Source organism: Penicillium citrinum (genome assembly GCF_028827155.1).
Source record: "Penicillium citrinum strain IBT 23319 chromosome Unknown utg000007l:1.0-2040159.0:1.0-2041076.0, whole genome shotgun sequence".
Classification (NCBI taxonomy): Eukaryota; Fungi; Ascomycota; class Eurotiomycetes; order Eurotiales; family Aspergillaceae; genus Penicillium; species Penicillium citrinum.
In genome coordinates, this window is record NW_026622692.1 from 1,763,337 (window position 1) to 1,778,021 (window position 14,685).

Sequence of the window (14,685 nt, forward strand, 5' to 3'; positions counted from 1 at the left end):
GTCAACACTATTATTTCGAACTATTTCGCATGGTATCTATCGAACCACATGTGCACATACAATAGATTCAAGCGGATCCCGACTTAATGACGCAAATTTATTCCGTAAAGAGTATATGGATGGAGCTGGGGAGCTGTTAGTGTTGTTAGTCAGCAGACTATAGTACAGCTCTGGACCCGGACGTGAGGATGCACAATCTCAACTTTGGTTTCGTACCTCCTTGAGGAAGGCACTTCGCTTCTCCATATCCAAGGGGGAGGATGGCGCGCGGCAAATGAAGAGCTAGAAGCACTAGACAGTGGGTCAGACTCCGATAGCGTGCCCCAGTGAAGGAAATTCCAGAAATTCCATGAGCTCAGGGGCGGGCCATGTGAGACCCATGTGCGCAATTCTCTTGTTTGGGGCCCAGTTGTTGTATACATTTTCCACCTCTAGACCCGCATTGCTTGAAAATCCCGTGCAGGAAGATGATCCACGGGGATCAAAGGTCTCTTTGTCCTGTGTCCTCCCCGACGGATCTGCATATCGTGCATACAAGATGGAGATATGGAGTACGGAGTACATGACACAATACATACATAGTACAGTAGTAGTATGTTTATGGAGTATATGCAAAGCAGTACCTAAGAGCTACAAAATCGGGTCATGTCTGAAGTACTGTGTATAACTTTCCGCACATTTATTGAGACTTTGTCTCCATGGTATCCTATACAAAGAATCTTCTGCTCAAATGCTCTCCCTATGCATACAGGTTTGCAACAGCCGGTCTGACGCCACCCTGTGGAGATCATGAGTCCCATCCACTCCTTATGTAGATTCTGTACATAGAGGGACGGGAGGATCCTAGTCCAGACTGAGTAAGTGGGCTGCTGATTCAAGTGTGACGGTGAGATCTTGCTACATACAGAGTAAAATGTGAATATTGTTCCAGGCTGAAGCAGCCGCAGTTTCTGGTAAGTCAGAGCCGAAAGACCAAAAAGAAGGACAAAGAGTCTGTACCAGATCACAGGGAGAGCCAGTCAGTCTCTGATTTGCGTCCATGAATGAATTTATCCTACAGTAAGACGGGGTACGGAGTACATCGGTATGAAACCCCGTACTGGGTACTCCAACTTATTGCTCAACGGTAGGTCGGATAGAGGGCCGAGACTAGAGTACAGTAATTGTAGGATGTCATCAATGGTAGGGCCGCCTTATACGACGGGGAGAAAATATCCAGAGACTGGAGCGCACTCGGTCCCTGTATCATGCCCTCAAAAATGGAGACGGTCGTCGGACAATAATCATTAGTGTCTTGAGGTCTCCACATGTAGATCTTCTCCTGAATGCTGAACTGAGTAGGAATGATGAGATTGGAAATACAGTAAGTATTCAAGCTAGAGAGTTCGATTAAGAGTAAGTGTCAATAGTGTCTGTATATCCCATTGATTCTAATACTTGCTGCATTTTACATTCTATTACTTTGTTTATACTGATATATATTGACGTGATTGTATACTTGTGCGTACAAAGAAAAGGGGCTCTGAATCAACTATGATTGGTCAAAATAAAATACATAGCTCCACCCATTTCCAGCCAATCAGATGCTCAAACACACTCTGCGATGGTAAAGTTGCCTAAGATTAAAAATACCGTCAGACTATGTCACAATGCCTCTTGTCCACCCGTCCACCCATACTTAATTGTGTGTATTACATGGTATCCCCTTTCCCTGCTGAAACTTCCCAATCCCAATTTCCCCCTCCTCCATCTTTCTCGCCCCTTACCTTAAACTTGAACCTCTCCTTCTCTCCAGCTGGTGACGGTGTTCTATTCTGTTCCTTTTTTTCTTTTTTACCTGTACACTCCAACTTCGAAGTTATCGCTCCTTTCTCATTTGTGCCGCGGCTTTACCTTTCAAGGTATGTCAATCCTTCTAATCTCTCGTGCTGCCATCCTTTTTTTTTTTCGTGGTTTCACCCTTGCATCGACACGATTCCATCCTGAAACGTCGGTTTTCTGCGGCTTGTACCACCTTCGCCAAGTCCCCGACAACCATTCAGCACCATCACTCTGCTTCATTTTCTTTCGAGGTCCAATTTTCCGTTTGCTGACAGTTTTTGCGCGCCTGTTTTCTAGCCCCCCCCTGTAATCGTCCCGATCAATCTGTCGGCTCACCCCCACCGCACAACTATCGTTAACATTTACCCTTTCGACAAACACATTTCACAAATACCGCCATCATGGGTTGTGGTATGAGCACTGAGGATAAGGGGGGGAAGGCACGGAACGAGGAGATTGAGAACCAGCTTAAGCGCGACAAGATGATGCAACGGAATGAGATTAAGATGTTGTTGCTTGGTATGATTGCCCAGAAAGGAATGATCTCACGACCTTCCTTCATCGAAAGCTGACCTAGATCCTGTGCAGGTGCCGGAGAGTCGGGCAAGTCTACCATTCTGAAGCAGATGAAGCTCATCCACGAGGGCGGCTACTCGCGCGACGAACGCGAATCCTTCAAAGAAATTATCTACAGCAACACTGTTCAGTCAATGCGGGTCATTCTCGAGGCGATGGAGTCTCTTGAGTTGCCCCTGGAGGACGCGCGCAATGAATATCACGTCCAGACCATCTTCATGCAGCCCGCTCAGATCGAGGGTGACAGCATTCCCCCTGAGGTTGGCAATGCCATTGGTGCTTTGTGGCGTGACACTGGTGTTCAGGAGTGCTTCAAGCGCTCACGTGAATACCAGCTGAATGATTCTGCTAAATAGTAAGTTTTAAGAAGAGTGCCTTACGAACCGCGAAATGTGGGGTGTGAAATTCTTGATATAATGCTAACTTTGGATAGCTACTTTGATGCCATTGATCGGATCGCCCAACCCGACTACCTCCCCACTGACCAAGATGTTCTTCGCTCCCGTGTTAAGACCACCGGTATTACCGAGACTACCTTCATCATTGGCGATCTGACCTACCGCATGTTCGATGTCGGTGGTCAGCGATCTGAGCGAAAGAAATGGATTCACTGCTTTGAGAATGTCACCACCATCCTGTTCCTGGTCGCCATCTCCGAATACGACCAGCTGCTTTTCGAGGATGAGACCGTCAACCGTATGCAAGAAGCTCTGACCCTGTTCGACTCTATCTGCAACTCCCGGTGGTTCGTCAAGACCTCCATCATTCTCTTCCTCAACAAGATCGATCGATTCAAGGAGAAGCTGCCCGTCAGCCCGATGAAGAACTACTTCCCCGACTACGAGGGTGGTGCCGATTACTCGGCTGCTTGTGACTACATCCTCAACCGATTCGTCTCTTTGAACCAGGCCGAGCAGAAGCAGATCTACACCCACTTCACCTGTGCCACTGACACCACTCAAATCCGCTTCGTCATGGCGGCCGTCAACGGTATGTTCTATTGTCTTACTGAACGTGTCAATGCACAGAATGCTAATTATCTTTTCTAGATATCATCATCCAAGAGAACCTTCGACTCTGCGGTTTGATTTAATGAACTACAAATCCCAGGGTGTCGCAGTGTGTTGAACTAGATCGCATGTGTTTTTCCTTCGGCTTGTAATCGGATCTCGCCGGGATTGTGATCAAAAGCCTCGTTCCAGATTCCGGCGTTTGAACATTTCCTCATTTTTTCTTCCCCTTGTGTCCTTTTTAATTGCGCTCGTCTTTTTTTTTTCCTTTCTTTTTCTTTTTCTGTTTGTTTCCCTGACACGATCTCTAGCCGGTTTTTCTTTTATTTTTCTTTTTCCTGCTCTCGACGAAGCAGAACAGGGAGAACCCTATTCTAAACCATGGCTTTGTCGCTTAATTCGCGATGGCCCTGAAACTTTTTTTTTCTTCATTTTCCTTTGATTCATCCTTTTCCTATTTCTTTTCTTTCCATTTTTCCCCCTTGTCTGATTTGAATGCTGGATATCCTATCATCTCTTGTGGTTGTCGCCCTACCCTCATCTTTTTTGTTCTCCTTTTTGTATGTAAACATACCGTCTCCCCCATCGTTTCCTTGGTCTCGCGTCCGTTGGAAGCCTCGAGCGACCAGACGGGCAATGGGCACGGGGAAATGACAGGATACACGGAATTATCATGTCTCTTCTCATGTGTCATGCCTCGGTCGTTGGGTTATAGTCAGACAGAATTCAATTATCGGGTTTCCGAAAGACCGGTTATTGTCGTAAGCATGAGTATAGTATAGTGCGAACGTAAGGATAAGTAGATGATGGTCAATTGAGACGTTTGGTTTATTGTAAAGTGAAATTAATTGTAGTACTATGTATATCAATGTTACTTGGAATTAATAGCATCCCAGGGTATCACTCTCTTCATGTTAATCATCATGTTAACCAAATCAAATCAAAACCTCAACTTCGGCCCAACAAAAACAATCAAAATAGCCACAATCCATAATCCAAAAATCCAAGCATACAGCATCATTCGTCCCCACCAACCTTTCCCTTCTGTCATCCGCCTTAACATCCCCATCCTTTTCCCCGCAGCTTCCATCGTCGAGGAAGTCTTATCCATGCCCAAAGCAGCTCGCTCTAGTGCATCCTTCTCGTTCTCTAATGTCTCTTGGAACGTTTGCGAGTGCGATTTAAGTTGTGAGGCCATTGAAATGAGCGAACTTGTTAGGTCTTCTTGTTCGTTTCGATCTTCATCAAGAGCCTTTTCGGCTGCCTCTTTGGGGTCGTGCGGGGATGTATTTCTGCCCGTGGATCTTGCGGATGGTTCTCTTGGTGATGGATTTGTGGGAGTATGACGGTTGCGTAGGGTGGAGGTTGGTTCTGATGGTGCGGTGGGTGTGGCCGTAACTATATTCGCAGTCGTATTCGCAATTGCAGTTGTAGCTGGAGTCTTCGTGCTTTCGAACTCAGTTTCTTTCTTTGGTGTCTGTGATTGGGTGACGTTGATTTCTGGAGAAGATACAGTCTTCTCGACAATCGGTTTTGAAAGTAACTCTTTCCATTCGTCGTCTACTTCGTCGTCCGCCCCGTCATTCTCGTCTACGCAGAGATCTTCTCCGTCAAGGATAATTTGAATTCGCTTGAGGAGTGATCTATCGCGGGCGATCTCTGTCTGCGCTTCATGTCGGCGGTCGAGTTGTTTTAATTGTGGGAGGGAGCGCTCAAGTTGGGAGAGGAGGGACCGCGCATATTCCACATTCTGCCAGGGCTATTTTCAGTATGGTGCCACTCAGTTACTCCTGCAAGATATACATCTCTGCGATTCTTGAAGAAGTGATATGGATATAGCTGGACTCCAGCATAAATGCTTACCTTTGTCACTCGTATGCGCTGGAGCTCGGAATTGCGTATGGTGCGGAGCTCCGCACCCGGCGAGAGCAGATTATATTCCAGGCGCGTGAAGAGACGGGCGACATTTAAAAGAGTCAGATCTGGAGAATCCTCCACGGATGGGAATGCAGATACAGCCATGTCGGGAATAAGTGGAGGAAGAACGAGAATTGATTGATTGATTGATTGATTACGGGGGAATCAGAGGAATCTGCCAGTTGGACGTGAAGGAGGGATCACCCGCTTAGTCATCGGACTTCAAGATGGACTTGGAAGTATACAAAAAAAAAAAAAGAGAAAACGGAGAGAGAAAAGAACAAGACAGAACCGCTTGCCTCCCAATGACGTGGCAAAATATCATAAAAAAAAAGGAATGTATCAGGCATCATAAAAAAATGAAATAGGGAAAAAAAAAGAACCCCGATGCATAATCACAGTGACACAGAACTAAAATGCATGCGACAAAAAGGGCCACCCGAGCTAGACATGAAAACAAAAAAAAAGACACAAAGAACCGCCCAAGTTGAAAATGAGCTGTGGCATTGAAGACCACTTAACTATATTCGACGACTAGCCGGCGCCACGTCCGGATGCCTTCACCATCCAGTTCGCGCATTTGTTGGGCTGATTCGCTGCGTCGTTGGACGGAAGCTGTTGCCGATGGAGTACTGTGAGTCTCAGATCCAGATCGAGGTTGCGTGGCATTGGGAGCGGAGGAAGCGGACAAGGAATTCCCATTCTTTTGCATTTGCATTTGCATTTGTTCTCTGACTTTCTTCGCCACGGCCCCGCTAGATGGGAAATTTCCATTTTGCGAAAGTGGTTTTAACACATCGCATGCTGTGGCGGATGGTGGCAATGTGGAAGAGGATTTTGAGGATGCCTTTTCCATGTTGGAGAGTTGGGACCAAAAATCAGAAGTGGAGAAGTTGTTGTTCGTTTTGAGGTATTTGATGATGAATCTTGAGAGCAGAAATACACTCGTAATGATTGTGCTGATCAGGAATACTCGGGAGTATAGTAAATCGGGGAGAAATTGAAGTATAGCCCGGGATTGCGAGTATACGAGTACTAGTAGTCCTCCTTCTTTCCTAACCATCGCGGGGTGAAGGGGAAGTTCAGTCTCGAGTAATAGTATTCACTCTGGCCACGGTTGTCAAAGAGGGAAAGAGTCCTTTCTTATGGGATTTGTAATTTTGGTGAGGCTCTTGAGTGGAGAGTACAAATGCAGCTCAACCTGGTAACTATCACAGCGGGGCAAAAGAGGAGAATCGAAGGATTCGGAGTTTTATCTTTGAACGAGGGGGGGGGGATATGATCAAGATTTATAAATAAAGTGAATGAACTGGGGGCCTGAGGATTGAATGATCGACGGAATGGAAAGGAAAGGAATAAAAATAAAAATAAATAAAAATAAAGAGCAGCAGCAAGAGGAAGAAGAAGAGCACAGCAGAAGTCGAATTGGCGGGGTTGGCACCCGCGCCAGTTGGATCTATAAAAATCAAGTCTGTCACTGGGTGCATTACCCAGTGTCAGTATTCTTCTTGAATTTAGTTTCAATTTACTTTTGGGTTTATCATGGATTATCCCGGCTTCCAACTAAAAGGTGACATGATGGTTCGTTGGAAAAAGAAGATTAAATGGGCATGGTTACTAGTAAAGTATACTATCTACAGAGTCCAGAAAAAAAAGAGGCACGAGATGATCCATCAGAAAGTCAAACAAAGAATTGTTGTTAGAGAGAATCAAATAGAATCAAAGTATGGTCCTCTAAACGAAGGATAGGATAAGCTCTCCTCTGGTACATATTGTACAAAGTCATAATAATGTAATTAGAATATCCCGTGTCTTTGATCGGTGGGTTTCACCAAGAGGATAATAACCAGACTAGACTAGAGACTAGACTTGATGAAATCAGCCATTAACCAGTCAGCCACCAAGTACTTCTCCAGTTTGTGTACACGCAAGAACATCTGGACTGTAGATTTTCAGCTGCAGCCATCAAGCGCCACGCCGAGTCACTCGGGATCAGCCCGCTTAGGGCTCGGCTCTCCACTCTTTTTTCATTTGTGTTTCCAAATCTCTCACGACATCTCGCAACAGGGATGTGCGACCCATGTCCATGGTCACGGTTGCGAAGATCAACAAAAAGAAATGTGTACCAGTACTATAGTATACATATGTACTCCATTAGTACTAATTATGTACTGTACATCATATGTATACTATAGTACTGGTACCGACAAACGAGATGATCGAGGCAATCGCTTTTCGTACTCGATTTGGATATGTTGCGCCAGTGATCATACTTGGAGAGAGATGATCTCCGATCTGATCGAAAAGAAGATGCGGTGGATTGAAAGAGGGGCGTTCTCAGCTGCAGCTGGACTGTCCGCGCTAAATCTTTGGACTAAAAAAAAAGCGAATCACAATTGAATTATCCACTTGCTCGGCTATCAACTTTTTCTCTTTTCTCTTTGGTGGGATTTTTTATTTTTATTATTTTATTTTTATTTTATTTTAACTCTCCTTTTAGCCCGCGTCTCCGAGTGCGCGGATCCCCGCGAGTGATCTTCGCTTGGACTAGGAGGACGTGTGTTTTTCTCTACAGATTTTGCTCAAATTACCAAAAAAAAAAAAGGGGGATGAAATGGCTAGGCTATGTTATATCAGTATGACATAGGTATGTAGTAACATGTTGGACCATGTAGATGTAGTATATGTTTATGTATAACTAAAGTTTAGCCGTGGCACCTTGCTTCAGCTCAGCCTGGGCTTGTTCGCGCAGTGTTTTGCGTAGGATCTTCCCCGATGGATTCTTGGGGATCGCCTCGAGGAACACAACCCCGCCAGTGATCCGCTTTACTGCGGCTACTTTGCCGTCCATGAAGTGGACTACTTCATCTGCCGTGAGTGTGTGTCCTGGTTTGAGCACAATATATGCACGAGGTCGCTCTTCATCGTTGCTGTCCATTTGGTCAGTTACCAGTACAACAGTCATAGTCTGTAGCAGCAAGAGTACGACTCTCTTGCTGCTAGTAGCACAAATATAGCATAAATCTCGGGAAATACGCACATAAAAGCACCAATGACAGCCACATCTGCAATCGCAGGATGTTCCAATAACAACGCCTCCAATTCGGCTGGGGCCACTTGATTCCCCTTCACTTTGATGAGTTCCTGTGAAATTTGTAGTCAATTATTGTGCCCTTCTCTGACCTCAATATGAAATGTACTAAGATGTGATATCTTGTTGATCTTCCATCTTTTAGCGCGCAATGACGTTTGGACTTACTTTCAATCGATCCACAACATGAAACTTGCCCTGATTATCCACATAAGCAATATCGCCCGTCCGGAGCCATCCATCTTCCGTTTTAGTCTCTTTGGTGGCTTGCGGGTTCCGCCAATATCCCTTCATGACATTTTGTCCACGTACCCAGAGTTCGCCGCGTTGATTACGTTCATGAAGCTCGGTGACTCCATCTTCTGCCATAATCTTGGCTTCACAATTGGCATTGGGTTCTCCCACTGAGGCTGAATTACTCTTTTCTCTTGGATCCCATCCGAGCATCGAGCAAGTCGCTCTAACAGAGTAAATGTTAGCACAAGGCAACAGGCAACCAGTATTCCCCGTGTCATGCAGGACAACCATGTATGTAGATCATTTGCTGCGGGGGGAAAAAAGAGAAAGAGAAAAAGAGAGATCACCTACTCAGTCATTCCCCATCCCTGCTTGACATTAATTTTCCCATCCGGCCATAACTTCTCCACCTCCGCGCAAACCTCTCGTCCCAATGGCGCTGCACCACTTCCAACTACCTCCACACTACTCAAATCATACTTCTTCACAGCAGGATGTTTAGCCAACATAACCATAACCGGCGGAACGAAGATGAAATCCGTCACACGGAATGTCTGCGTATACTCCAAGACCTTAAGAAAATCAAACTTGGGCATAATATAAACCGGCGTATTACGATACAACGCCGCAGCAATGAAAATATTCTGCGCCATAGCATGATAAAGCGGTAGGAAACAAAGCCATCGAGCACGAGCTAATCTAGCCCCATAGTCCGGATTCAAAGATGCCATGTATACATACTGCAACATATTCGCGACGTAATTCTTATGCGTGATTTCCACGCCCTTCGGTCGTCCTGTTGTTCCACTTGAATAGTTTAGGACGAGGGTTGTATTGGCTTTTTCGGGCGTGGCTAGTTCTTCCCATGCGAAGCCTTGCGCTTCTTCGGGACTTGCGAGTAAATCGCCCCAGTATGGACAACCTTGTTGTCCTTGACCTTTATTACCGTCATAAATGGCGTTGTCGAAGACGAAAACTCGATCACGGCTTAATCCTGCCTGTTTCGCCGCTTCGAGTCCTGTGTCTAGACTTCCAGCGGCACAGATCAGATATGTTGCTCCGCTGTCTTGGAGCTGGAAGGCTAATTCCCTAGCTACGTATGTGGGATTGGCACCGGTGAAGATACCACCCGCCATGATAATCCCTAGAAACACGACTGGGTAGAAGAGGTCATTTCCCGAGAACAGAAGCACGCGATCGCCGGGTTGGAGGCCCTTTTTGCGAAGACCAGCGGCTAACCGCTGACTCCAGAGACGGAGGTCATGAGGGGTGAAATAGTGTGTTTCTGGACGGGCAGCTTCGAGATAACACCGGTCTGTCTGGGATAATGGGGCTGTTGGAGAGGTGAGGAGAATAGAGGCGAGATGGCAGTTGGGAATATCAATTGTCCAGCGAGATTTATACGGCATGATGGGTGATTTGAGACTCTATAGAAAGATAAAAGACGAGACGAGAGTTCGATAGAAAGAGAAGTGAATAAAAAGTGACACGAACCTGCCAGCCTCCATTCATAAATCCTGCAATGGGTCCCCCCCCGACAAGAATGGCAATGTAGCCATTGTTGAATCTGTCGATTGATTCGTCGAGGGCTTCTACTTTCCCCGCATAAATCGGTTATGCGTGCGGGGGATCCGAGGGTGTCCACCAATGCCGAGGAGCAACTCGGACTTCGTTAATACGCAATCAGCCAAATGAGATGTCCAGGGATGCACAAGTCCTCGCACTAGAAACAATGTATCCACACAGCTCTTAATCGCTCTAGGTGAACTATAATGAAAGGGGAAGTTAAGATCCCGAAAAGGGGTGATTGTCCGTAACCTCTAAGTCTTTCATACATAATATGAATAGAGTTCCGAATAAAAAATGGTATGTAATATAACAAATAACAAGAGTGGAGATGTCTAGGGGTATCATCGTTCGTCGTAAATCATGTAAAAAAGTAAAGTGGGCAAAGACATATAACCGATGGAGTCACTAAGATGTATGCCGGGCTCCACAGATGCGAAAAAAGAGGAAATAAATCAGTTATATGACGAAAGTTGGCCGAAATGGACGAAGATTTATCGTACACCACAAAAGTGGCAGTCTATCCAGGCAACCTGGTAGTAGTCGAAGGACGCGAATCGTGAGAATCGTATATAAAAACCCCGGTAATCATGACAAGTCCTCGAACCACAGCGTCGAGAGTCAATGTTGTTGGTAGCATCAAATACCCAACCAAATCAGATGGAAATGTAGTTCGGACGCATGCCCAAAGTTTTCCTCTTCTCAATGAAATAGTGATTCCATGAATTTGAGATTGAGTTTTGAAGTTCATCAAGCACGCCCAAATCACTTTCGGGAGTTTCCTCCAGATTGGTGTACCAGACCCATTTCAAGAATCTGCAATTGCTCAATTTCGGCCAGCGTTGATGTCCCTTTCTACCCAAAAATTCATCGAGACAGGTAGCTGTCGGATGGCGTGGATGACAAATGGACGTGGACCTTGGTTCTGGCGTACATCACAGAGGATTAAATCCGTAAAAAGGTGTTCGTTCGTGTTGACGAAGTCGGATCAGATCATCGACGTCTCAAGCGTGCGAGGACTCAGACACGGTACTGACAGGCTTTCAAGTACCGGTATACGAGATGTTGGTACGCTGGCGGTTGACGAGGGAACATGTCCGCCAGATGAAAAGAGATGGTTGGGACTCTGATGAGAAGGTGCGGACTCTTTCATGGGCGCTTCCAACGCCATCCCGTTGTGGCCGCTATGAGTGAGGCATCCAACACAGCTACAATCGTTGCCGCATTGGCAACTTCCTGTCACGTCTGAACAGGCCGAAGGAATTCCCACTGGGTACTCCAACGTATAGTATTCGGAGGTATGCATCAACTGCTCATTCAAAGATTGGCCCACTGGAACAGGTGAGGAGTATGCGCCTGTAAAGCCTACGTTGGAGGGTGTATGAGATGGATCTGGGTATGGATCGAATGAGCTCTGCTGGAGACCATGGTCTAATCCCTGCGGTAGATAATTGAATTGGTTCCAATTTTGAGTCGCTTGAAATGGAGGAGACTGATATGTGTCAAATGCTGACTTGTCACCACCAATGGTCATCATTTCGCCCATTTCCTGAACACGTTGGCGGGTGGTATTGTTGAAAGGGTGAGCCGCACAGCCCAGGCATTGGCAATCCTCTCCACATTGGCAGTCATGGGATGGATCACCACTCATATTCGTAGGCGTATAAGTGGAACTATGGGATGGCGTGGAAGTATATGAAGACATAGATGGATGCGCAATTCCAAGACCGTTTATCGAATGGGAGTAAGGTGTTGCTGTCTCATTTGGCGAGAAGCCATCTGTGTAGAAAGGCTGCACATGGCTTCCTTGCATTCCGTAAGGCCGGATCAGTCGTCCCTGGGTGGGTCTTTGAGTAGAAGGCATAGGATTATGCCATGCCATTTGGGGTGCTGTGAAGTTTGAGTAAGATGCACCATTCCAAGTAGGAGGTTGGTGTTGCTGAGCCAGCTCGGGCATCTGAGAGACGAGAGGGGCTGGGACTGTTGACTGCGATTTGGTTTTTCCACTGCAGCAAGACCCACCACCACCAAGCGCAGCTGTAGGAGCTGGGGGAGGCGGCGGCGGGGGTGCTGGGGTAGTCTTCTTAGAACAACAGCTAGATCCAGTCGTTTGCTGAGCGGGGTAAGGTATTTCTGGGAAGCCGTGCATCGTCGGGTAGGCATCATTGGACTGCAAATCCAACTTGACTCCATTCTGCCCATGACTTTTCACTGGATAAGTTGAAAGGCCTGTTGCGTTTTCGGTGGATTTGTCTTCAAGTTTGAGATTCATTGGCATAGCTTCGAGGGCCCGGGCAATGTTTTCGGGAACTGCTTGAATGCTGCCCTGTCTTTTCCCCGACTTGTGAATTTTGCTGGATGTTGGAGAAGATGTTGATGCTGGCAATGAGGCATGTGCAGGCTGTGAAACCCTTGTCGGATTAACAGGGTTTGCATTCTGATTGGAATCTTCATCTTGAGAAGAAGTGTCATATGGAACAGGACGACAGACACAGCCAGTACCTAGATCGAATTTAGCAAGGCTCGAGCCAGGCAACTAGATTCAAGAGGAGAAGCGATATACCCTTTGGGATACGGATCATCATAGAAAAGGTCCTTTGACAGCTACAAGAACCTTTAGGATGAGGACATTTCGCCAAGGGACGACCGGCCTTGGGAACCTTCATCATCAATCTGTCGAAGTGTTGACATTTCGAAGACCGGTGACCGCGGATGCATGGCTCACTATTTTATCTTTAGCAAGAAGTGAGAATAGAATATTGGAATCCGGATGATCTTACCAAGACCACTTAGCGCCCTCTTCATCCAAAGGCATTTTTGATCGAGTGAGAATGACGAGATCGGAGGAATTGCTGGCACAATAATCGTCCTTCGAGACGAAGATGAAGTTTGCGATTCAAATGGTTCTCTTTTATTCCAGACACCTCTTTTATTCCAAGTAGTGTTATAGAGCTCGTAGGAGGAATCAAGTGAGTGCCTCTCTGCCTCAGTTGCGACACGAGCGAGAGTAATTCCGTGATGGGAGCGGGGCTCAACGGAGGGGGGTTCAGAGCGAAAGGATGGATGGATGGAACCCAGGACTTGTCACAATCATCGGTGACGACAAACCGACGAGAGATATAAAACGCCAGGAACCGAAGTCGCAGAACCAAAGAACCAAACGGAGATTCAAGAAGAAGTCAAAATCAGACAATTCCGAAAGGGCAATGCGATGCGGGGAGTGCTGAGTCATCCGGCTTGGCGGGCTGACGTCGCCGAAAGTCGTCGCTTTTGGACATTTTTCCATTTTGTACACTTCAATTCGCTCTCTTCTTCTTCCACAATGCCTCCTAAGGCCAGTGAGGGCTCTGAACAGCCCAGTACGGCCTCGTCATTCTTTACAGTTCCACCTCCTATCAAGAAATTGTTCGACAAATTTCCGTTGGCCACGTATCCGGCCAACGATCTGCCACAAAGATCTCCATCCAGGAGACAAGGAAACCAGCTCTTTGTTTTCAGTGATGCTGCTGCCGCGCGCAAGGGTCAACCTTCATACAATCCACAATGTCTAAAGTGGCAGGTTAGTCGGCTTTGTAGAGAAGATTTCAGGGTAAAACGTTCGGATGGGAGCTGATGTTCTGCTATAGGCGTATCTGAAATTCGTCGGAATCGACTTCGAAATCACCCCTTCTAATAACCACGCGTCGCCGACGGGCATTCTCCCTTTCTTGATCCCATCCCAACCGATTGAAGTCGCAAATGCGATACCCTCTCATAAATTGCAAAAATGGGCCATCGAACAAGTTCACTGTGAAGAAGAGCAGCAGTTGAACCTGCGGTTCGAAGTATACGCATCGCTGTTAGACAGCAGGGTGCGCAATGCTTGGGTAAGTGATGGGCTACCGAAAAGAGCCTCCATGAAGGGTTTATGCGCGTCTCATGAAATGCAAAGCTGATTTTGAGCATAGCTATACATGCTGTATCTTGACGGGCAAAACTTTGAAGCCGTCGCTCGACGATTGTACATCGACACCGCTACCTCGAATACCCTCGTACGAACCACACTTGCATTGCAATTGCAACAAGCAGCTCGCGATGAACTTCTTAAGACATCAAGATACATTGACGTAGCGGAATTGGAGGGTGACGCCGGCAATGCATTCGAGGCACTATCCGCCTTATTAGGCGACGATGACCATTTCTTCGGACGACCCAATCCCGGCCTCTTCGACGCGAGCGTTTTCGCATACACCCATCTCATCCTAGATGAGAGCTTGGGATGGAAACAGAACCGTCTAGCACAGCTCCTACGTGAGCATCCAAACCTTGTACAACACCGGGAAAAACTACTGCGATTTTTCGCGTGATTCTGAAATCTCACTCAGATACCTTAATAAACAAATAATGCAAGATTCATCAATGCATTGAGGGATATCATGTCTAGAATAGAGGAGTAATTGTACATAAAACCAGGGCACCGAAGTATGC

The 14,685-nt window shown here is 46.5% G+C and overlaps 6 protein-coding genes across 6 annotated transcripts; 2 read left to right on the forward strand and 4 right to left on the reverse strand.

Annotated features, from left to right (window-relative positions):
- The first annotated feature begins 2,189 nt into the window (after positions 1–2,189).
- Positions 2,190–3,629, forward strand: gpaA (guanine nucleotide-binding protein subunit alpha gpaA). The gene is made up of 4 exons (XM_056647249.1): positions 2,190–2,340; positions 2,410–2,752; positions 2,831–3,387; positions 3,447–3,629. Exons 1-4 carry the CDS (start codon positions 2,223–2,225, stop codon positions 3,488–3,490), a joined length of 1,062 nt encoding a protein of 353 aa, XP_056498800.1. The 5' UTR covers positions 2,190–2,222; the 3' UTR covers positions 3,491–3,629.
- Positions 3,630–4,347: 718 nt separating this feature from the next.
- N7469_008332 (uncharacterized protein) lies at positions 4,348–5,429 on the reverse strand (the record flags this gene model as incomplete). The annotated part of the gene is made up of 2 exons (XM_056647250.1): positions 4,348–5,166; positions 5,271–5,429. 2 exons carry the CDS (start codon positions 5,427–5,429, stop codon positions 4,348–4,350), a joined length of 978 nt encoding a protein of 325 aa, XP_056498801.1.
- Positions 5,430–5,841: 412 nt separating this feature from the next.
- N7469_008333 (uncharacterized protein) lies at positions 5,842–6,180 on the reverse strand (the record flags this gene model as incomplete). The annotated part of the gene is made up of 1 exon (XM_056647251.1): positions 5,842–6,180. One exon carries the CDS (start codon positions 6,178–6,180, stop codon positions 5,842–5,844), a length of 339 nt encoding a protein of 112 aa, XP_056498802.1.
- A 1,842-nt stretch (positions 6,181–8,022) lies between these two features.
- Positions 8,023–10,061, reverse strand: N7469_008334 (acyl--CoA ligase; the record flags this gene model as incomplete). Its single annotated transcript, XM_056647252.1, has 4 exons — positions 8,023–8,254; positions 8,365–8,468; positions 8,584–8,875; positions 9,004–10,061. 4 exons carry the CDS (start codon positions 10,059–10,061, stop codon positions 8,023–8,025), a joined length of 1,686 nt encoding a protein of 561 aa, XP_056498803.1.
- A 1,145-nt stretch (positions 10,062–11,206) lies between these two features.
- N7469_008335 (copper fist DNA-binding domain-containing protein) lies at positions 11,207–13,033 on the reverse strand (the record flags this gene model as incomplete). The annotated part of the gene is made up of 3 exons (XM_056647253.1): positions 11,207–12,720; positions 12,782–12,942; positions 12,999–13,033. 3 exons carry the CDS (start codon positions 13,031–13,033, stop codon positions 11,207–11,209), a joined length of 1,710 nt encoding a protein of 569 aa, XP_056498804.1.
- Positions 13,034–13,540: 507 nt separating this feature from the next.
- N7469_008336 (putative mitochondrial outer membrane protein (Sam35)) lies at positions 13,541–14,564 on the forward strand (the record flags this gene model as incomplete). Its single annotated transcript, XM_056647254.1, has 3 exons — positions 13,541–13,777; positions 13,845–14,084; positions 14,166–14,564. 3 exons carry the CDS (start codon positions 13,541–13,543, stop codon positions 14,562–14,564), a joined length of 876 nt encoding a protein of 291 aa, XP_056498805.1.
- Positions 14,565–14,685: the final 121 nt, after the last annotated feature.

Excerpts from the sequence above, each read along its gene's own strand:
- gpaA (XM_056647249.1), top strand. The coding sequence starts at position 2,223 with ATGGGTTGTGGTATGAGCACTGAGGATAAGGGGGGGAAGGCACGGAAC. Across the intron at positions 2,753-2,830 it reads CTGAATGATTCTGCTAAATA|CTACTTTGATGCCATTGATC; the intron begins GTAAGTTTTAAG and ends AACTTTGGATAG. Across the intron at positions 3,388-3,446 it reads CGTCATGGCGGCCGTCAACG|ATATCATCATCCAAGAGAAC; the intron begins GTATGTTCTATT and ends TATCTTTTCTAG.